Here is a 23467-nt window from a genome sequence, read left to right on the forward strand (position 1 = left end):
TTAGCATCATAGCAATTTCCTTTCCATTTAATCCTGTCCAGGGGCTTTCCAAAGATGCCTGAAAAGGAATAAATATCCTGATTATAGCACTCTAGACCCATCTAAATCATGCTTGAAAACCAAAAGGGGAGAGTTCTTGGCAATCCACATAGCCATATCCTGTTTCTTCTCACAAACTCTAGGTATTAGACCTTCCTCTCACCACATAGCTCATAACTTGTCCTGACTCCACTTTCTCACAAGATCTTGAAACCAGACTAATACTAGGACCATTACAGTAGCATTATTTGGTGGAGACAAATGATGTTACTTCACTTATTGGTTGTATAGGAAGGAAAGTGATAGAAATGAGAATTTCCATAAAGTATCTTTGTTCAGCAAATTGACCTGCTTCATCCTAGAAGAAAGAGCCTAGGACCCAGGCTAGAGAAGCAGCCTGAGATTGAAGGACTGGGTCTTTTGATATTACTCCTGAAAAAAGAAAAGAGGCAGTTCTTTTTTTTTTTAAACTGAAGTATAGTTGATTTACAATGTCATGTTAGTTTATATATATGACATATATATATATAAATAAATATATATATATATTTCAGATTCTTTTCCCTTACAGGTTATTACAAAATATTGAGTATAATTCCCTGTGCTATACAGTAGCTCTTTGTTGTTTATCTATTTTTTATATAGTAGTGTGTATATGTAAATCCCAGACTCCAGTTTATCCCTCCCCTTCCCCCCATTTCCCCTTTGGTAACCATATGTTTGTTTTCTATGTCTGTGAGTCTAGAAAAGAGATGGTTCTAAAAAGCTCTGCATTTCCTTTCCCTACTCATCCAATAGTAGTACCCTCACAGGTTTGTGAAGACACAAGACATTCAGTGATACCAGCCCCCCAGTCTCACTCTCACCTCCCTAGAATTGAAGCTCTTCTTATGCCTATATGACACCTGGGTTACCAACAGTTGATCTTGCTGCTTTGCATTTGTATATCTCAGTTCATCACTTTACTAAAGAAGTAACTGCTCTGCTCAGCCTCTAAGGCCTTTTATACAACAGATCCTCTCTGCCTATCTGCTCTTATTCCACACTGCTCTTCAATGTGGACATTCACTCCTGGCAATCAGGGCTTCTCCTAAAATTTCTTCATTCCTCCTTCCCCCAGTACTTCCAGCCCTAAGCCAGTACCGTTTTTGCTCATATGATTCATGATTGTTCCTTTTCCACTGCTGTTCTTCTGAATCATATCTTCCTCCTTCTTTGATTCAAGTCTCACTTCTGCAAACGAACTACATTTTCAAGTTTCTTCTAAATACTCCAACCTATATGAGTATACCCTTTTTCTACTATGTTTAAACTTGATTACTTTAAAATAATACCCATTTGTATTTTCATTGTAATTGTCTGTCTTTTTTTCTTTTTAATTGAAGTATAGCTGCTGTACAATATGTTACATGTGTACAATAGAGTGAGTCACAAGTTTTAAAGGTCGTACTTCCTTTATAGTTATTATAAAATATCGACTATATTCCTAGGGTTGTATATTCTCGCAGCTTATTTTACACCTAATAGTTTGTACCTCTAGATCCCATACCCCTATGTTGCCCCTCCCCTTCACTGTATTTATTCTTAATGTATTGTTTATTATTTCAACAACTATTTATGATTACCTCCAGCTGAACCAGGTGTTTCTCCAGGAACTGAGAAAGAATGGTGCACAAAGAAGATAAAAGTCTCTGACTCACAGAGCTATTATCCTACGTGTCTTTCTTTCTTTCCCGGTGGAGATGGTTAATCCTATCTTTATCTTGGTATCGCTAGCCACTAGCACTATTTTGAATACAAGAGGTATCCAGTAAGTGTTTGCACTTTGAATTGCACCAGTTGTGCTCCATGCTTCTATGTCCACATAGCACTTAGCATGATGCTTGACGTTCATAGGTGAGCAGGGTTACATTTGCTGTTTAATTTATATCATTGAGTCAAGGAGAAATTAAGATGAATATTAAGGAAGAGTTTTTTGACTTTGGAAGTGATGATTTTAGGGGTAATCTCTGCCATGCCACTCTCCTTCCCCTCTTTGCATTTTCACACTTTGGTTCATCACCTTCCTAAATGTCACCTTGTTTCCCAGATTTAACTGCCCCTTTCCTTCCAGTGATTTCCAAAGTATTCGAGAGTGTGTTCCTCTGTCGTTCTTATTCCTCTTTTTCCTAACCATAGAAACTGGAGCCCAGCTAGTGAGAGGCTTCTAGAATCAGCATGATATGCTTGTTGAAGGTCCTCATCAGGAGTTTTCCTAGTACATCCCATGATACTCACTAGTTGTACCCAATACATTCTTACTATCCTTATTTAAATGTTATACTTGTGACTGCCAGGTAATCTTTTTCTTTATGACTAGTGAAATTTGTATCCTATTTTTAAAATCTTTTTATACTTCGAGGTCATAAAGTTATCACCTAACATTATCTTCTAAAGATTTTATTGCATTGCGTTTTTATATATAGATATACAATTCAACTGGAATTAGTTTTGTGTATGGTGTGAGATAGGTGTCAATTTTCATTCTGTTTTTAAAAATAAGGGTATCCAACTGATTCAGCAGCATTTATTGACAAGACCATCCTTTCCTAGCTGCTCAACTGAAAACAATTAGGTCACAAAAGAGGCACAAAAGAGAACATACTGTAATAATTCAATTTATATAATGCTACAAAGCACGTTTAGAAATAGATGTCAGGCTGGGAAAGTACATGGAAAATCAAGGAAGTGATTGGCATAGACATCTGGATAATGAATTATCCTGGGAGAGAGAGAGGAGTGTAGATGGAAAGCGGTACATTATGCACTTACAGGGTGTTGGCCCAGTGTCCCCAGTGTTCTATTTCTTGATCTGAGCAGTGGTTCCATGAATATTGGCACTATAAAAATTAAGTTGTACATTTATGCTTTCTGTGTTTTTCTATATGTGTGTTCTACTTCACTACAAAGTATTAAGAATGTAAAATGTTTAATTTCCTGACTAGACCCTTGTAGTCAATATTACTGAGTATCACTAAGTGATCAGCATTTTGCCATGTGTTGGGGATGCTGCAGTTAATTGAAAATACAGTGTGATACAACACGGCCATTTCAAAGCTATGATGAGAACTAAATGAACTAGAGCGTCTGGAAGTACATAATCAGTGCCTTGTAGAAAATAAATGATAATTCATTCTTTGATTTTCCCTTCATTTGTCTGTGCAACCAGCGTTGGGATAGTAGATCTCATTCACAGTCCCCATCGCTTCTAGGTCAGGAACAGCAGGGAGATACCAGCATCACAGCTTTTTATTTGTGCTTTTTAATCATAGCCAGGGACTTCCTACATAGGTATGAAAAGTCAGGCATCATGTCTCTATCAAAATGCCTATCTCCTCCAATCCTCACTCCACACTTTGCTTTACTCTGCAAATACTCTTTCCTCGCTAACCACTTAATCATGTCCTAATTCATTCCACTAAAGGATATTTTTGGCTTTTATTATCAACATCTAACTTAGTCATTCTGTCCTTTCCTGATTTCTACCCAAGACTTTAAATAAGACCTTCTGGTCAGATGTATCCGCTGGAGATAAGTGATGCTGCCTCATTCTTTATCCCTATTGGTTATAGGGGAAAAAACCCCCAAACAGTTATCTGAGGAAGGATGTGGTTTTTCCAGCAAATCTTTCTCTTTCTCTTTCTTTCTCCAAAATGTCTCATTCAGAAGGAAAGAACCAACTCACAGGCTGATAAAAGGGATGATTTTTCTATCTCCAAAAGGAAAGAAAAGATACTTCTAAAAGATCTCATGTTCCTCCCTTATTCATCAAATATAAGTTTTTTTATATTATACATGTCTAGGAGTCCTATATTGTTTATTCCTACTGTCATCACACTTTGTTGTCACACTCTTTGCCCAACACCTCGTAACTAACCTTGGGTTGCTGAAAGTTTTCCTAGTTAATATTTTTTTCTAATCTCATTCCCATCTTTCTAAAAGATGTAATTTTACCATTTTTACAATGACTTATCTAGCATAGTTTAACTCTGCATATCCACTCTCTCATATTGCCCAACATTATTTAGGTAGGATTACAATTCTGTCAAAAAGGACTCTTCACCACCTACTGCCTCCTGACCACTCCCTCCCTCCTACACATATGATTTCACTGTGGTTCCTATTCCCCACATGTCTCTAAACAACCTGAAACATAACCCCTTCCTCTATGTTCTAAGTCTCACTTCCTCCAGAGCTCACGTCTCTACCAATGCTTCCTTGTTATTGTAAATTATGTTTTTACTTGGTTTTAATTATTTTGTTTTATAAATTTGGATTTTGATTGTTTTTTTATAGATGTTTCTACTGTAGGTCTTGTAACATTGTTTTACTTTAATATTTCTGTCTTTATTGTGGGTTCTAGTTTTCTTAAAAGTACGATCTAAATCATATATATCTTTTTATCCCTAGCATGTGGCTCCAACAAGTTCTCCTACATAGACACAGATAACTATTTCTTCCTAGAAAATGAGAGGATGAACTGATTAGTGACCAAGGGTTAACCAGTCCCAGGATCATGTCCCAGATGATTCTCTGTGCTCCTTATTTCATAATTTATTATTAATCACAAAAGATTTTCTGGATGCTTGCTCTTTGGGTCTTCTGAATGTCCTTTATTCTACTTTCTCCCAGTCCTCAATATATCCACAAAAAGTCTCATGAAAACTGTATTCTGATATTTTATAGAATTACCTATTTCAGACCCTCTTGAGATTGATCTCTCATCTCCTCATTCTTCTGTACCAAATGCTGGAGTCCATGAAGTGCAAAGGGGCTAGTGTGAGCCATGTGCTTATTTTGGGCCTCTGGTCAGGAGCTTTCCTAGAATATCCTGTGGGAATCAATAGCCTTGCCCCAGTGTTTTCCCATTATTTTCCCATTATTCACTATCCTTATTTAATGCTGCTGCTGAGGTATTTCTTCTTTTCTTGACTAGACTTTGGTAATCCTGGCCCATGGCACCATCTTGGTTCACTCTCCATATCTTATTGTCCTTCTATGGCTCACATGTGCTACTTCCTGTGAACCATCTGTGCACTTGGTCACAGAACACGATGCTCAGCTTTTTCCCCAGGTCCTATTCCTTCTCCCAAACATTTGCATTTAAAAAATGTTTCTTCTCTATCTCCCTTTTCTACACTTACCTTCTTTTATCTGCCCTAATATTCACAAAAATATTTCCAGTTCTCTTGGGACCTTTCATTAAAAAAAAAAATGTTGAGGCAGTCCAAGATGCCCATGTAGGAAGACCCTGAACTCACCTCCCGTGAACACACTGAATCCACTGCTCTATATGAAACAGTTTCCTCTGAAAAAGACCTGAAGTAGCTGAGCAGCTACTTCACATTGCAGACAAGAAAAGGGCCACATGGAGGTGGGTAGGAGAGGCTGAGACAAGGTCTCACCATAAACCCCAACCCTGACACAGCAACCGTAATAGGGAGGGAACCCACAGGCCTAGAGTTTCTTTCTGAGAAGCAAAGTGTTTGTACCTCGACAAGGCATCCAACTTTTAGTACCTGTACCTGAGAGACAACCCTCCAAAACGTCTGGCTTTGAGAACCAACAAGACCTGTGGGACACTGGCAAACTGAGAAGACACCCTTAAAAGGGCTTATGCACAGATTCCTTTGCCTCAGGGTCTAACACAGATGCAGTCATTTCAAAAGGGCCCAGACTTTACTGAAAAAGATTTATTGCTAATCTTTTTTTTAAACATCTTTATTGGAGTATAACTGCTTTACAATGGTGTGTTAGTTGTTGCTGTATAACAAAGTGAATCAGCTATATATATACATATATCCCCATATCCCCTTCCTCTTGCTTCTCCTTCCCACCCTCCCTATCCCACCCTTCTAGGTGGTCACAAAGCACCAAGCTTATCTCCCTGTGCTATGCAGCTGCTTCTCACTAGCTATCTACTTTACATTTGGTAGTGTATATATGCTTCTTATGAACCTAGGGGCAGGACAGGAATAAAGACGCAGATATAGAGAATGGATTTGAGGACACGGGGTGGGGGAAGGGTAAGCTGGGACGAAGTGAGAGAGTAGCATGGACATATATACACTACCAAACGTAAAATAGATAGTGGGAAGCAGCTGTACAGCACAGGGAGATCAGCTCTGTGCTTTGTGACCACCTAGAGGGGTGGGATAGGGAAGGTGGGAGGGAGACGCAAGAGGGAGGAGATATGGGGATATATGTATATGTATAACTGTTTCACTTTGTTATAGAGCAGAAACTAACACACCATTGTAAAGCCATTATACCCCAATAAAGATGTTAAAAAAACTTATATATCTATGGAATCTAAAATTCAAAAAATTTGAGTTATTTGCCCAGTGCCACATTGTTAGTTCTAGAACTTAGATTATATTATCAAGTCTGAGTATATAGAAATTCCCTTTCTTCTAAGTCAGCATACCCCTTTTGTGTTAGATTTATATATACCACATTATTATATATAAAATGTTCTGCTCTTATTTGCTCAAAATGGTAACTAGTGATTAAATTAATTGAAGACAATGCCAAATGATGATGAAGATATTACTTGCTTTAGGAAGTTAAGGAATAAAAAGATCTTGTGAGCTTGCTATCATAGGGTTAAAAAAATAAAAATGTCAATATATTTATTGAGTATTTATTATATGATCAGCACTAGGAAGTGCCACTCTTTAATTTCACACTTAAAAATATACTGTGAGGGGCTTCCCTGGTGGTGTAGTGGTTGAGAATCCGCCTGCCGATGCAGGGGACACGGGTTCGTGCCCCGGTCCGGGAAGATCCCACATGCCGCAGAGCGGCTTGGCCCGTGAGCCATGGCTGCTGAGCCTGCGCGTCCGGAGCCTGTGCTCCGCAACGGGAGAGGCCACAACAGTGAGAGGACGGCGTACCGCAAAAATAAATAAATAAATAAAATTATATATATATATATATATATATATATATATATATATATATACACATACTGTGAGGGATATACTATCATCAAATCTGTTTTGGAGATCAAGAAAAAAGGCTCATGGATCCTAAAACTGACGTAAGTAGAAGAGCTCATCTTCAAATTCAGAAGTTCTGATTCTACAGCTTGGGATTCTAACCACCATTAGTGGATAGTGGCTTGATTGTGTCTGAATTACTGACAAAATTTCTGATGTTCATATGCACAGTGTGTGTCTTGGACGTGTGTGTGTGTGTGTGTGTGTGTGTGTGTGTGTGTGTGTGTGTGGAGGGGTGCTGCAAGGTCTGCTAGATCCAATACAAAAGAGACATACCTACTGTATAGCACAGGGAACTGCTCAATGTTATGTGGCAGCCCGGATGGGAGGGGAGTCTGGGGGAGAATGGATACCTGCATATGTATGGCTGAGTCTCTTTGCTGTGCACCTGAAACTATCACAAATTGTTAATAGGCTATACTCTTATATAAAATAAAAAGTTAAATAAATAAAATAATAAAATAAAAAATAAGATGTAAATGTCTCTTTTGTTGTTATTGACAAAAAAGAGACATTTACATTAAAAAAGAGACATTTACAAAAAAAGAGACATTTACATTCATTCTGCATTTATTAGTTGAAAAGTCCATATGTGTTCACACTTTCTGCAGCGTGCCATGGGCATGTGTTAAAGAATACAAAGAAGTACTAAATATCCTCCTCCTTCTGAGGCTACATTAGCAAGTTGGGCTAAGGTTGCCAAATTAAATACAGGATGCTCAGTTAAATCTGAAGTTCCGATAAACAACAGTAATTTATCAAAATAGAAATTTCACTGGGAATCCTGTATTTTTATTTGCTAAATCTGGCAACCTTAAGTTGGGGACAAGAACTGGACAAACAGTGCTAACCATACAAGCTACAGTGAGCAGTAACTTCACACATTTTAATTTTGTAACGCTGTTGTTATGTGTCGATAAGATACTTGAGAATTTCTAAATAGTAAAATAGACCTGGTCTGACCCAGAGTACCCTTCTTTCTGCCATCATTTCTAGGTGATGGTCTCTACTTAAAGTCTGGGGACCTGCTCATTATTTTGTAAACTGTCTATATGAGAATATCATCTTCTTCTTAGTTTCTCCCCTTCTGAGGAGACTTGACTACAGAAACAAGTTCTACATCTGGCCAAGGGTGGTAATTTGATGCCTACTTGTATTGTTGGAACTAGGAGACAAAGTTAGAAAATGAAATCGTTGAGGCATGAACAGGAATAAGATGTCTGTGGCTGTAATTTACTACTATAGATAAGTAGTGGACCAGAGGCAGAGAAATTAAGAAAAAAGATGATGTGAAGGATAAACTATGACTTTGCAATTGGTTGGCAAGCAAAGAAATAAATAAACCTTGGTCCTGAACAAATTAATTTTCCTGGAAAAACAGCTCTTCAGTGGGTCTGGATTCTTAAAAAATATAAATTTCAGTGGGACCAAGATTTTCAACAAATGTAATGTCGGCTGCCGCTTGGGGCGGAGGCCTGACTGAGCGGCGGTGTCTCCCGCAGAGAATTTCCTGCTCCAGTTTAAGAGCTACTGTTACTTCACCAACGGCACGGAGCGGGTGCGGTACATGACCAGACACATCTATAACCGGGAGGAGTACGTGCGCTTCGACAGCGACGTGGGCGAGTACCGGACGGTGACCGAGCTGGGCCGGCGGACCGCCGAGTACTGGAACAGCCAGAAGGACCTCCTGGAGCAGAAACAGGCCAAGGCGGACACCTACTGCAGACACAACTACGGGGCTGTGGAGTGCTTCACGGTGCAGCGGCGAGATGAGCGCGGGGCTGGGCGGCCAGCGGGCGGGGACGCAGTGCGTGTGAGTGTGTGTTTGAAACAAGGACAGAGACAGAGAGACACAGAGACAGAGACAGAGGAGACTGCGTTGGGGAGGCGGGGAGTGTGTAGGGCTGTGAGCAAGTACAAGTTAGGCGGGTTCCTGTGAGAGCCTGTTGTCTGGAGACCGTGTGTGATTTTGTCAGTGACTGTGAGAGGGGAGAGAGCGTGTGTGGTGTGGGGAGGCCCGGGAAGGAGGGGAGGTGTGGTGGGAGGGGTGCAGGAGGGAGGCTCCGGGCGTCCTTGGTGGTGCCTGTGGGGGAGGGGAGGGGGAGGGTAAGGGAGGGGAGGAAACCCCGACTGGGGTGAGCGGTTAGAGATGCGGGAGGGACTTCAAGGTGTCTATGGTTGGGGGAAGGTTTGGGGGAGGAGAGGTGAGGAAAGTGAAAGGATTGGGAGCCTGCGAGGAGAAGAGTCACAGCGTGCTCTGGGCACACACCCTCTTACTCCTGACACCCCGGAAATAAGTGTGCCGCGTCTGTCTGTGTGTAGGAGCACTTCACTGAGAAAAAGGTGTCAGACTACTTTTTGACAGGTGCAGGCACGGGAGCCTCTGCGGCTCCTCTGACCTTCCTGAGACTTCTTCTAGGTCTAAATTTTTCGCCTTTTTTTTTTTCTTACCCTATATATTTTTACATAGTTGAAATGACTGTGTAATCAGCTTTTGAATTATAATTGTGTTAACACACTAATGTTACTATTTTTATAACGCTAATAGTATTCGAGTAGTTACATAATATTTCTTTTTATAAGTGTAACAATTCACCTCACAATCTCCTTTATCAGATCTTGTTTCAAAGATATATAGTGCCAAGTACTCAGTTTAAAAGTTATATTTTTTATTTTAAATTTATATTTCTTTGATTCCTAAAGTTCTTGAATATCTCTCACATATTTATTAGCCCCTTGTTACTGCTCTATTATTTATTCTCTATTATTTCTGGGGTCCTGGTGTTTTTCTCAGTGATGTAGATTCTCTATGCAGCAAAATTAACACTGTTGATATTTGATTCAGCTTTCTATCCAGTTTGTGGTTTATATTTTGATTCAGTTTATTATTTTCCATGATAGAAATTTAAACATTTTTACTTAATAAAATACACTGCAAAATTGTTAGGAAAGATTTACCATCAATTTTAAACTTACCATTTTAGAGTATTGTAAAAATGTTTTTCACCAAGTTTCTCCATCATTTAAAAAAATTGTGTTTATTAAGGCTGATATTGTCAGAGATTGTCTCAGGCGCTAAGCACACATATTTAATGAGTCCCAGACCCTTGCCTGAACTTATGTGTCAGCTTAAAAAGAGAGACAATTGCAAACTGATAACAATTCCAGTAGTAAATTCACTTGTTTTGCAAAGGAGAGGGATTGATTAGCAGAGTTTAATTATAAGAAAATTTTTTTTAATTAATGACTTTTCTTCCTTCTTTCCTTCTCCTTCAGGACTCATGGGTTTTTTTTGGAATTCGACTCAGAGTTAGAGATTCACTTGTGTCTTTCCTTCTTCCTAGGGTAGAACCTTTTCTGAGGTGTTCTAAGGTGTGAGTGCCTGGAGACAGCTTTCCCAGGATTTCATCCTCTGTCTCCACACACTGCACCCCCTGCTGTTCCCTAATTTAACCACACTGCTTTGAATCATATTTTCTTTCAAATTAAACAAGGGTAATAAATAGCTCTGATATATTGAAGGCTAAATTCCAGTTATGGTTTTACATACTTCAGGTGCATTAATCCTCACATACCCCTAGGAGGTGAATTAGAATTATTATTCCTTTTTTTTTTTTTTTTTTTATTATTATTATTTTTTTTTTATTATTCCTTTTTATAGGTGAGAAAGATGAGACACAGAGGAATGGAAGAATTCTCCTGGGATGAATCTGTAAGAGACAGAGCCTGGATTTGAACCCAGGCAACATGGATTCAGAAATGACACTTTTAATTAAATGCCTTGCAAAGAATTGTAAACACATCAACAATAAACTGCTTCATGCAATGGGAAAAAAAGACACACAAGTGTCCTCAGCATCTCTAAAATCTAACGGGTCCATGCGGTAAGGGTTAAATTCAGGATCATGGTACTAACTCCTAAAGATGGGCCATATGGCCACCTTTGAGGGAGACCTGCCCAAGGCTGCAGTCTGGGACTGGAGAGTGGATGCAGAAAGGCAGCCAACCAACGAGACTTACTGTGTCCCTCACTTATCCCCTCTACCTTTTTCTCTCCTAGTGGCGCCTACAGTGACTGTGTATCCTGCAAAGACACAGCCCCTGCAGCACCACAACCTCCTGGTCTGCTCTGTGAATGGTTTCTATCCAGGCCACATTGAAGTCAGGTGGTTCCGGAACGGCCAGGAAGAGGAGGCGGGGGTGGTCTCCACAGGCCTGATCCGTAATGGAGACTGGACCTTCCAGACCATGGTGATGCTTGAAACAGTCCCTCAGAGTGGAGAGGTCTACACCTGCCACGTGGAGCACCCCAGCCAGACCAGCCCTGTCACAGTGGAATGGAGTGAGAAGCTTTCTGGCCTCATAAGTTCCTCACCTACCAAGGAGGGGCTTGCTTACCCCTGAGTGACAGGTTTCTCCTCTCCCCACAGCATGTGTTCATTTGCTCTGTGTTCTCCTCTCCTTCAGCTGAGGTTATTATTGAGGATATCACAGGAACCTTATAAAATCCTGTGATAGAAATCCTCTGATAGTTTACAGATATCCTATGATATCTTCTACATGTACCTATACCCCCTGGGAGGCAATTCTGCCTGACATGCAGAAAAGAGGTGTCTCTGTTTTGAGCCTCCATGAAATCTCAGGTCATGGTCACTACATGGCCCTGGGCACCAGTCTCCTGCCTCAGGCTGGGCTTGTACTTCTGACACTGTTTCTCTGAGATGTTCACTGTGATCTGAGAAGGGGCACATCCTCTACAATGTAGGGACCTTCCTGACATGAGGGGAGTCCAACCTCAGTTCTGCCTTTTATTAGCTCTGCCACCCTAGACAAGCTCCTTAACCTCATTCAGCCCCAGGGTCCTCACCCATCAGATGTTGTAGTCATGGCCTTACGTCAGGGCTGTGATATTTAAATGGGTTCAATGTCTTAACCTTGTAGCTACTCTGTATTTTTAACCTTTTTTCCAGAAATGACCAGTCATTCTAGTTCTTCCAGGGCATCCTTCTTTCCCCATTCTCAAAGATCTCAATCTCAGAATCTCAATTAGAGAAGTTGGATTTGGGATAAGAATCACTAAAACCAGCCTCTTTTCCCAGGGGCACAGTCTGAATGTGCTCAGAGCAAGATGCTGAGTGGAGCTGGGGGCTTCGTTCTGGGTCTGCTCTTCCTTGGGATGGGGCTGTTCATCTACTTCAGGAATCAGAAAGGTAAGGAACCTGTTGGCAGCTGAGGCTCCCAACAGATGTTTTGGGGAAGAAATATGACTTTGACCGGTTAGTTCTCTCTATATCAATGACCCTGTATAAAATCTTTCTTTACCTAGTTGACCTCAAATTTCCTGGAAATCCAGAAATTGACAGTCCATGGTTAGCTGTGGTTGAAACATAAAAGGTGATGGCCTGCAGAGATAAGAAAAAGTTAACATGCATGGAGATTTTGGGTGGAGATCCTGGGGCAAATGCAGGAAGAGACACAGGGGTGATGAAATTACACTGGATTTGTGTGACAGAAGCTTCTTCCTCTCAGTGTCTGTTCTCTCTACCCTGGCATCACGTGAAGTGGGTTGTGGTGTTAGAGAAGTCTTAGGAGAGTTGTCTGGGCCCAGGGACATTGTGTTTGGGGATAGATTTACCTCCGTATCTTTTAAGTATATAGCTCCCCTCCTCTTTTCCAGAACACCCTGCACTTCAGCCAACAGGTAATGCTCTTTGACTCTCTTTTAGGATCATATTTAGTCTTCCTAGAACAGGTGGTAGAAGTGACAAGACAGGAGACAGAAATAATGAGAAAGACTTTGGATCTGACTTCTGATCAAGCAGTTTACATTAAAGCTTCTTCTCTCCACTAAACAGAGGGCTTGAACTCTAAAAGTGGCTTTGGCTCAGGGAGACTTAAGAATTTTCCCCCTTCTTACTGCAATGCTTTAACATGAAGGTCTGAGAGACAGAGAGAGGGAAAAAAGCTGCTTGTAAAGTTAAGACAGGAAATGACACTGTCCTCTGTCTCCTGCAGGACTCCTCCGCTGAAGAACCTTCTGTCCCGGCTTCTTCATGGCCTAAAAAGGTCTCCTGCTTAGTTCTTATTCTTCCAAAACGAGAGTGTTTATCAGGATCTGGTTTGCTCCTGGTTGAGTGACCCTGCAGAAAACGTCCTTCTTGCTGGTTTCCTCAGCCCCCGCGTTTGACCTGGACATTCCTCATATTGTTTGCAACACCTTATCTTCATTCTTTCCTGGTTCCCTCTGTTTTCAATCTTTACTGCCTCCTGTGCGCCTGATCTCATCTTCTGTCCATATTATTATATAATGTTTTTCTCAAATAAATATGGAGTGACAATCACCTGCTTCATACAGTTTCAAGGAAACAAGAAGAAAGAAAAGAGAAAGGGCGGATTTCATCGCAAAACTATTAATGGTTATTATTTATATTCCTGAATTTTGGTCACTTGTGGAGCTGGAGGTTTCCTTGTTTCTCTCCCTGTTTTTTCCTCGAGTTTTCTGCATTTTGTCATTAGGCATGTTTTCCTGAGCTAGGAGAAAGCCCTTAATTGACCCTATCATGATGGTTTCCTGCATCTTTGTAATCTCAAAGATGAGCACGCTTTATAAAAATCTGTTATTATTTAAAAATTACAAAATTTATAATCATGCTTTTTTTCTCTTTTTCCATGATTTTTAAAGAAAGCGTCTAATCCTGGGTTAGTTCACACCTTGATCACCTCTTTAATTAGACTAATGGTGGGCTTCAACATTTGTCGTTTTCTGTCACTCAGATAAACATCAGTGACATGCTGACTCTTTGGCTGGGATGCATTCTTCCCCATAAATAGGTTTTGGAAGGCCATCAGGACAGAGCCACAACTCATGTCAATAAGATGCATTTCTGAGGCCCTCCAGTTTCTGATACAGACTTACTGTCTTTCAAGGGAAAATCCTGTATGGATCTTATCTCAGCAGAAATCAGAGACAATTCTGAGAAACAAAGGAAAATTTATGAATACAGGGATGTTCATTCAAACAATGAAATATCCTGCAGTTGGAAGACAAATGAGAATCCCTGTTATGGAATAATCCCCAAAATGCACTTTTAGTAGGTATGGGAGATTTGTATAGTATACAACATTAAAAAAATATAAGATAGAGGAAGAGAATAGAAATATATAACTATACCCATTCTATCTATCTATCTATCACTTACTTACATTTGTAAATATAAACAATGGCAGGATTTTTTTTAAAAAAATGGTTGCCTTTAGGGCCAGATGAGAGAATAGGTTGAAGGGGACAAATACGAAAGCCAGACTTTTTGGAATATATTTAATAGTTTTAACTTGAGGGATATTCAAATATTTTATGTAATAAAAAATTTAAATCAAAAGTTTAACAAAGAGATACATAAAAACTAAAAACAAACTGGAATGATTAAAACAAACTTGACAAAAAGTATATGATGGGAAACAAGCTAGAAAAGTAAATCAAACTTTCTTTGACCCTTGCATAAAAGATTGTGGAACTATAATTGTAAATAAGTATATAGTTCTAAATTCCAAAGACTTTAATAATGTAAGTGAGTTGGATAGGCTCAGAGAAAGATAATTAAACTGGTTAAGAAGATGGTGGCTTCTGCTATTGTATGCCATCTGAAGAGTCAGTTTCAAATGTAAATCAAATCTAAACAGTAGTTAATAGATTCAGAAGTTTATTTCAAAGTAATAGTTGAATTCTCCACAGTCAGACATAACTATTATTTTATTTTCAAGCAAATTAAAAGCTTATTTTTGCATATGTTAATTATACTGTATTATTTGTGTGAAACAGGTTATCATCCTGTAGGAGTTTGATAAACCAGTAGTCATGTCTGCAAAGTGCATTCAGTTGGGATAAGTTCCATTTGATCCCAGGATTGGACCTTCACTGTCACTTTGTTCTCTGGGATGAAAAAATAAGTTGTCTCATTTTATTTGAGACCTGTGGTGGGAAATGATAAGGTAGAAGTAAAGTATACGGTATGCATATATCTATGAAGATGCTTTCTGCTGCTAGTAGCAGATAATCCAATCTAGTTGGCTTTACTTTTCTTTAAGTTATTTATCTCACATAACAGATAGACCCAAGGTAGGGAATCTCCAGAGTTGGTCAATTCATCAGGCCAGTTGCATCACCAATGATCTTAAAGGCAAGAAAAGAGAACTGTTTCTTCTCGTGTGGTTTTATAAGGAGCAACCAAACTTCTTCCAGAGTTTTCCCAATAGACCCACTTCCCCACACATTCGGAGGACCATGGATTACAACGGTAGGCTCAGACAAACCTTGATTGATCCTTTGTGACATGGGCCCGCCTCCCGTGATACACAAGGGAAGAAAAGGTTTAAAATCATCTTTTTTAGAGAGAAAGAAATGGTCCATGGGTAAGGAGGATGATTTTAGGGTATGGAAGTATTAGATTGTGTTTTTAGTGATTTCCTGATGAAGGATGATAGATATTTAATGGACAGCATCATTGCAAGGATTTTTTTTTAGCATTGAGACTTAAATATCAGCCGCAAGCCACTTCCTTCCCCCCAAAAAGCAAGCAAGCAGGAGGATTATTTACTTGATTTTAGAACATATACTGACTCTTAATTTTGTGAGGAAAAGTATATTTTCCAGGGAAATTTTTTTTAAAGACACATAATGAGGAATGACTCACTTTTTAAAATGCTAAAACCTATTATACCTCTATTTCATTACGCACTTTTTGGCATTCATTCATTATTTGTTATATACACCAGTAAAACAAAGTCCAGAATTAGATCCCTGGACATTTGAGGTTTAGATTTGTATAGAGAGTTTCAAGTTGTTTGTCAGGTATAGCCCATACTCATTCCTTTAAGCAAAATGGATACTTCACAAATATGCATGTGCAGATGTTCATAGCAACATTAGTTATTATAACACAAAACTGGAAACAAGCCTAGTATCCATCAGTCAGTGAATGGAAAACCAAAATGCACTGTATCTATACAATGGAAAACTATTTAGCAATAAACAAGAACAAGAGAAACACATTTAAAGGAATTGATGATACATGATGCAAAATGGATGAACTTCAAAAATATACTAAGTGAAATAAGCCAGACCCAAAAGCCTACTTGTCATATGATTCCATTTACATGAAACATCTAGAAAAGGCAAATTTATAGACTGAAAGCGAATCAGTGGGTCTCTAGGGCATGGGGTGGGGGTGGGAATTAACTGTAAACAGGAAACTTTTTGGGGTGACAGAAATGTTCTAAAACTGGATTGTGGTGATAGTTGCACATATCTATAAAATTACTAGAAATTTCCCAGTTGAGTATGATGTAAACTGTGGGTTTGCCATAATTAGCCTTTATTATGTTCAGCTCTGTTACTTCTAGATCCATTTTATTGAGAGTTTTAATCATAAATAGGTATTGAATCTTGTTAACTGCTTTTCATACATTTATTTAAATAATCATGTAAGTTTTATCCTTCAGTTTTTAATATGGTGTATCATGTTGATTGATCTGCTGATGTTGAAACATCCTTTCATCCCTGTAATAAATCCCACATCATGGTGTATGGTCCTTTTAATGTATTGTTGCATTTGGTTTGTTAATATTTTGTGGAGGATTTTTACATGTATGTTCATCACAGAAATTGGCCTGTAATTTTTTTTGTGTGTGTTGTATCTGGTTTTTCTATCAGGGCAATGTTGAATCATAAAATGAGTTAGGAAGCATTCCTTCCTCTTCAATTTTTTGGAATAATTTGAGAACAGTACGTATTAAATCATTGAATGTTTGGTAGACTTCATCTGTGAAGCCATCTGGTCTTGGATTTTTGGTTTTTGAGAGGTTTTTGATTACTCTTTCAATCCCTGGGCTGGTGGTTGGTCTATCAGATTTTCTGTTTCTTCATGAGTCAGTCTTGGAAGGCTGGGTGATTCTAGGAATATGTTTATTCTTCTAGGTTGTCCAATTTGTAGCTGTATAGTGTTCATAATATTCTATTATAGTTCTTTGTATTTCTGTGTTATCCGTTGTTATTTCTCCTCATTCATTTCAGATTTTATTTATCAGATCCTTTTCTCTCTCTCTCTCTTTTTTTTCTTAGTCAGTCTAGCTAAAGATTTGAGAATTAAAAAAGAAAAAGTTTTGCCAATTTTGTTTATCTTTTCAGTGAATCAGCTCTTAGTTTCATTGATCCTTTCTGTTACCTTTTTACTCTCTATTTCATTTATTTCCACTCAGATCTTTAATATTTGCTTCCTACTGTCTTTGGGATTCATTTATTCTTCTTTTTCTAGTTCCTTTAGGTGTAAGGTTAAATTGTTTATTTGAGATTTTTCTTGCTTCTAGAGATAGGCCTGTATTGCTGTAAATGTCCCTCTTAGTATTTCTTTTTCTGCATCCAAAGGTTTTGGTATTTCATATTTTAATTTTCATTTATCTTTAGGTACTTTAAAAATTTCTTCTTTGATTTCTTCATTGACCTAACGGTTATTTGGTAGCATGTTGTTCAGTCTCTGTGTATTGGTGATTTTTCCAGCTTTCTTCTTGTAGTTGATTTCTATTTTCATACCATTGTGATCAGCAAAGATGCTTGCTATGATTCGAATCTTCTTAAATTTATTGAGACTTGTTTTGTGTCTCAACATATGGTTTATTCTTGAGAATGTTCCATGTGCACTTGAGAAGAATGTGTATTCTGCTGCATTTGGATGGAATGTCTTTACAAATATTTAAAATCCACCTAGCCTAATGTTTTATTTAAAGCCACTGTTTCTTTGTTGATTTTCTGTCTATATGGTCTATCCACTGATATAAGTGCAGTGTTAAAGTCCCCTACCATTATTGTGTTGAGTGTTGATTTCTCCCTTTAGATAGATTAATACTTGGTTTATATATTTTGGTGCTCCCGTGTCATGTGCACATATATTAATAACAGTTATGTCTGCTTAATGAATTGTTCCCCTTATCATTATAAAATGTCCATCTTTGTCTCTTTATCTTTTTTGGCTTGATGTCTGTTTTGTCTGATATGAGTGAGGCTCCACCCATTTTCTTTTGGCTGCCATTTCCTTGGAGTATCATCTTCCATCCCTTCACTTTGAGCCTGTTTGTCTTTAGAGCTGAGGAGAGTCTCCTTAGAGGCAGCATATAGTTTGGTGTTGTTTGTTAATCCATCCATACACTGTGTGCCTTTGATTGGTGAATTCAATTCATTTACATTTAGGGTGATTATTGATAAATGAAAACCTAGCACTAACATTTTGTCTTCTCTTTTCTGGTTGCCCTATATCTCCATTATTTCTTTTCTTTGTGTCTCTGTCTGCCATTTTAGTTTGGTGGTTTTGCATAATGTTTTTCTCAGTTTCCTCTTTTTTGTTTCGTGTGTCTGCTCTAGGTTTATGTCTTTTGGTTACCTTGAGGTTTGTATAAAATGTCTTACAGATAAAATAGTCCTTTTTCTGTTGATAGCATCGTATCTCCATTTGCCCATACGGGTTCCATCCTCCTCTTGTTCTCTTATGTTTCTGTTGTCTAAAATTATCCCTTTCCATGTTGTGAGCTTGTTACCAAATTGAGGCAGCTAGAGCTATTTTTACTGCTTTTTTTCCTCCTTTTCCCCTTCATGCTATAATGAAGTGTTTTAAGATCTGTCGTGATATAGAGTTGCAATTTTCTGATTCTGTCTGTCAGTATATCACCTTACTTAAAGTTTTGTATACTTTTGCCTTTATGTCTCAGGTAGAAGGGCACTTTCAACTTTTCTTGTAAGGTTTATGTTGGTGACCTCCTGCAGGTTTTGTTTGTCTGGGAAAGCCTTTACTTCTCCTTCATATCTGAATGATAACTTTGCTGGATAGAGTATTCTTGGCTGACAGTTTTTACCTTTCAGAAGTTTGAGTTTGTCATTTCACCTTTCTGTCGAGTTTCTGCTGAGAAACCTGCTGATAGTCTAATGAGGGTTCCTTTGGAGTATACCATCCTGTTTCCTTGGCTGCCTTTAAAATTCTTTCTTTGTCATTAATTTTTGAGAGACTTAATGTAATGTGTCTTGCAGAGGTCTTTTTGCATCGAGATAATTAGGTTTGTTCTTAGCTTTGTGGACTTGCATATCCAGTTCCTTTCACAGGTTTAGGAATTTCTCAGCTATTATTTCTTTGAATAAACTCTTTGCTCCCTTCTCCCTCTTTTTTTATTTTCATTTTTTGTGATACCCATTATCCTAATTTTCCCTTTGTAAAAGAGTCAAATAATTCTCATAGAATTTCCGCATTTATTTTTAGATCTTGAGTCTCTTTTCTCTTCTACTTGTATCATTTCTAGATTTCTGTCTTCAAACTCATTAAGTCTCTCTTCCATATGGTCTCCTCTATTTCCAATGCTTTTAATGCATTCTTCATCTCATTTATTGATTTCTTCAGCTCTAGGATTTCTGTTTTTTTCTTTTTAGAGTTTCTACCTCTTTTGTAAATATTCCTTATGTTCATTAATTTTATTCCTGAGCTCATTGGACTGCCTTTCTGGATTTTCTAGTAGCTCGTTATTTTGAAATCTCTGTCAGATCACAATAGTCCATGACTTTAAGTTTGGTTTCTGGAGAATTGCCATTTTGTCATTTTCTCTTTGTGGTACCACGTAACAATGGTTCTTCATGGTGGTTGAAGAGTTGTTCCTCTGCTGGTGTATTTGAAGTAGTGAACACCTTTCTTCTTTAGGTAAAGCTTTAAAAAAATTTTAAAACCCTAATTCTGAGTTCTTTCTGTGGTTTCCAGTAGGTGGTGCTACAGCACAGGTTTTTGGTTTCTCCTACTAGAGCTGCCTCCGGTTATGTTTGAGAGTTGGCAATTTCCACCTCTCACTGCCTCTGTCAGAGGTGTTGGCCACCTAGTATCCTCGTTGCTACTGCTTGTACTTCCTGGGTCATTGGTACCTTGCAGCTGCTAGTGTCACTGGCATTGCCACCTGGGGCAATGGGATGATGGGCACTTCTGGATGGAGCATGGGGGTCTCCTGAGTCACAGGCTCTGCTGCTGTTGGGAGGGGAAGAAGAGGGTGGGGGGAGGGGGGCCAGGGTCAAGGGCTTTTCTACTCCGTCCTGAGTTGTCAGGTACACTGGAACCACCACTGTGGGCAGAGGCCGGGGGGATGGAGTTGTGGGTTCCTCTGTGATGGAAGGATGGGATTGTAAATCCTCCTACTGCTGCTGCCTAGTTCCCTGTGGCTGTGGGCACTGTTGTGGCCAGGAGGCTAGAGTCCTGTGCTCCACCTCCCCGGTGGCTGCTGGGTTCTCTAGGGCTGTGAGCTCAGCTGCTTAGGCTGGGGGCGCTGGATCACAGGCGCCACCTTCACTGTTTTCCCACTTTGCCTCCTTTGTGTGTTCCAGTCCACCCACCTGCAGATATATAGATGTGTGGAATTCTCCAGCATCCTGGTGTGTCAGGCAGGGCCATCTTTGTTGAGTTGTGGATGTTTCAGTGGTTGTAGATGAGGGGGACAGACAAAGGAAACATCTCACTCCACCATGATGATGATGATGTTACTCTCACCGTTTCTTATTAATAATATTTTTTCCTTAAATGAAGAGACCACTGACCTGCTTCTCACTAAGTTCCAGTTTAGTGGTGGTAGCTTCCGAAAACTACAGAGAATATTCTGAGACTATCTGGACAAGACTCATTCTACGCCAACTGGCTTGCTGACAACTAAGACCCCATTTTCCCCAATGTATTGCAACCCTTCAGGCTTACTACAAGTGAGTCCTAGGCTGTGACGATTAGTAGTACTCAAGGCATTCTGTAATGATACAAATTTCAGTCTTCCTATTGTTCAACAAGTCTGTGCTTCTGATGCTACTTGTTTGCTTGCCCTAGTGTTGCAATTTATTTTCCATAAAAACAAACCTGTGGTCTCACACAACAAGAGCAAAGACTAGAACTTCTGTACTGATAACCACTCTCTTCCAGAAACCAGTATAACTGCCTTTTCTTCAGGAAATAAGCCTTTAGTTGACACTTCTCTTACAGAGCAGAAGCTGAGCAGGATTGCTTCTCCTCTTGCCTTCAGTGAAGGAGCTCAGCCTCAAGATCACCTGTGGGAGCAATGGTTCGGCGACAATTGCTGCATTGTTTTACGTGAACTGTCCTTCTATTGAATTAATACTGCAGAAAAGTTGAAATATATAATATTTAGAGCAGCACATTTTTATTATTCATAAATGTATACAACGTACAGAATTTAGGTCATTGGTTCATTCTCTTTTAAAATAAATTTGTAAGATTTGTATGTTGTATGTGAAATTTGTATGAAGAAGTTTTGGTAGTGCTCTCTTTAACTAGGTTTCAGTATATATATTATACAATTATGTTTCAAATTGCACATCAAACTTATATGAACAAGTTTTTTTTTTTTTTTTTTGCGGTATGCGGGCCTCTCACTGCTGTGGCCTCTCCCGTTGTGGAGCACAGGCTCCGGACGCGCAGGCTCAGCGGCCATGGCTCATGGGCCCAGCCGCTCCGTGGCACGTGGGATCTTCCCGCACCGGGGCACGAACCCGTGTCCCCTGCATCGGCAGGCGGACTCTCAACCACTGCGCCACCAGGGAAGCCCTATGAACAAGTTTTGACACTGTTCTCTTTAATTCTATTTCAGTATGTTCTTGATATAGAATTACTTTTCTTTGCCATTCTTTTTATCCTATAATCTAAGGTGAACCTTAGTTTGACTTTCTCAGATTTTCACATGTCACAGCTAGTTAATTCTGTGTAAATTATGATTTTCTCTTGGTCAAATTAAGCATGAGATTCTCATGGTTGCAACTGAACAACATCCAATAGTACTGAACTATGACTGGAGTCTTAGGGACATAGATTGTTCTGGAATCCAGGGACAGTAGTGACTTCTACCCAACCTCTCCAAGAATTTTGAATTTTCCACATTAATAGAAATATATTATTCCATGGTAAGCAAGATACTATTTCTATTCTACTCCAAAATGTTCAGATTAACACTACATTACGCCAAGAAATCTAAAATAATAATTGAGGACCATGGATTAGATTTAGGAATTTGGAGGCCTCTGCAGCCTCAATAAGCAGGAGACTTGTGGGGAGCAACGGGCATTATTACATAAGACAAATGCAAACACTGTCATTTCCAGAGGAGGGTTACAATGTTGATGAAGGGAAATTTTAAAGAATCATAATTGCTATACTGTAGCTACTTCAATTTACATGATGCTGTCAGTCATTAAAAGGAGTAGTTTTATTGATACACATATCCGTGAATTAAAGTGATAAAAATAGTTTAAATGTAAGGGACATTACTTTCTTTAGAAATTAAATCTGAGGTGGTATGATGTGATGGCTGAGCTTGCAGGGTTTGAAATCACATGTAACTTGGCTCAATCTGGAGTCTTGTATCCTTGCAAAGATTATCTAACCTCCTTCCACTATTTTATTTTCTCCATTTGCAGGATTAAAAAGGGTACTTGAATCACTGAGATGACATGAGAATTACATTTTAAAAAGACATGTAAAAAGTCTTTGTATAATTCTGGGTACTAAGTAAAGCTCTCAAAAGCTCAATAAATTTTAATCATTTTAAAACAGCCTGGTGAGTACTGTCACTAGAAATATTAAGGCACATAAAGAATGGCTTGGGCAGAGTGTGAATTGATGCATAATTTTAAACAAATAGTTGCATTTAAAGTCCACTCTAAATCTGAAATATTCTATTTATGTTAATATAATGTGTAATAATAATCTAAAAGTAGAATTACATTTTTAAGATTATATGACTACATCAAAGGATATAATTTGTAGTTTGTTCATAAGGTTCTATTTATGAACACTCCATAATGTGTTCATTAGCAAAATCTTCTTATAATATCTTCTGGGGATGAAGCAAGAGAAGGTGAACATGTTCCCAAGAAAATCAGAAAATCCTAATGGGAGCCAAGAATAAGGAATTGAACGTATTTTACATAAAATATTAATTATTCTAAAGAGGAGGTGCTGTGTCAAAGGCTGACTTTGACTTTATATTGATCTTTCAGTCACTTGCAAACTCTGATCAGTACAGTTGGCTTTATCACACTGTTAAGTTAAATGTTACAAAGATGCCTTCAAGATCTTCCATTCCATGCAGATTGCCTCCTCTAAGCCCCTTTCTGTATGAATATTCTGGAGGTGCCACTAAACTTAGACAGCATCAGGAGAAAAACCTGTAAAGTTTTGTCACTCATGTTAAGTTATTCACTAAATTTCCATTTCCTTTAGTTTATCAGAGACACCCCTGCCTGTCAGGAAGTATAGATTATACTCTAAACAACAGCTATAATTCTGTCGCATCATCAGTTACCAGGGGATGGTGTT

The 23467-nt window shown here is 38.8% G+C and overlaps 1 protein-coding gene across 2 annotated transcripts; it reads left to right on the forward strand.

Moving 5' to 3' along the window:
- Window positions 1–8596: 8596 nt before the first annotated feature.
- On the forward strand, window positions 8597–13653 carry LOC116762321 (DLA class II histocompatibility antigen, DR-1 beta chain-like). 2 transcript variants are annotated; one of them, XM_032649168.1, is made up of 5 exons: window positions 8597–8851; window positions 11143–11424; window positions 12182–12292; window positions 12760–12783; window positions 13098–13653. In XM_032649168.1, the coding sequence occupies exons 1-5, from the start codon at window positions 8647–8649 to the stop codon at window positions 13109–13111; spliced, it is 636 nt and encodes a 211-aa protein (XP_032505059.1). In that variant the 5' UTR covers window positions 8597–8646; the 3' UTR covers window positions 13112–13653. The 2 variants fall into 2 exon arrangements, with proteins under 2 accessions (XP_032505059.1, XP_032505060.1); XM_032649169.1 differs by lacking the exon at window positions 12760–12783 and having other exon boundaries at window positions 13098–13652.
- The last annotated feature ends 9814 nt before the right edge of the window (window positions 13654–23467 follow it).

This window comes from Phocoena sinus, chromosome 11 (genome assembly GCF_008692025.1).
Source record: "Phocoena sinus isolate mPhoSin1 chromosome 11, mPhoSin1.pri, whole genome shotgun sequence".
NCBI classification, from domain to species: domain Eukaryota; kingdom Metazoa; phylum Chordata; class Mammalia; order Artiodactyla; family Phocoenidae; genus Phocoena; species Phocoena sinus.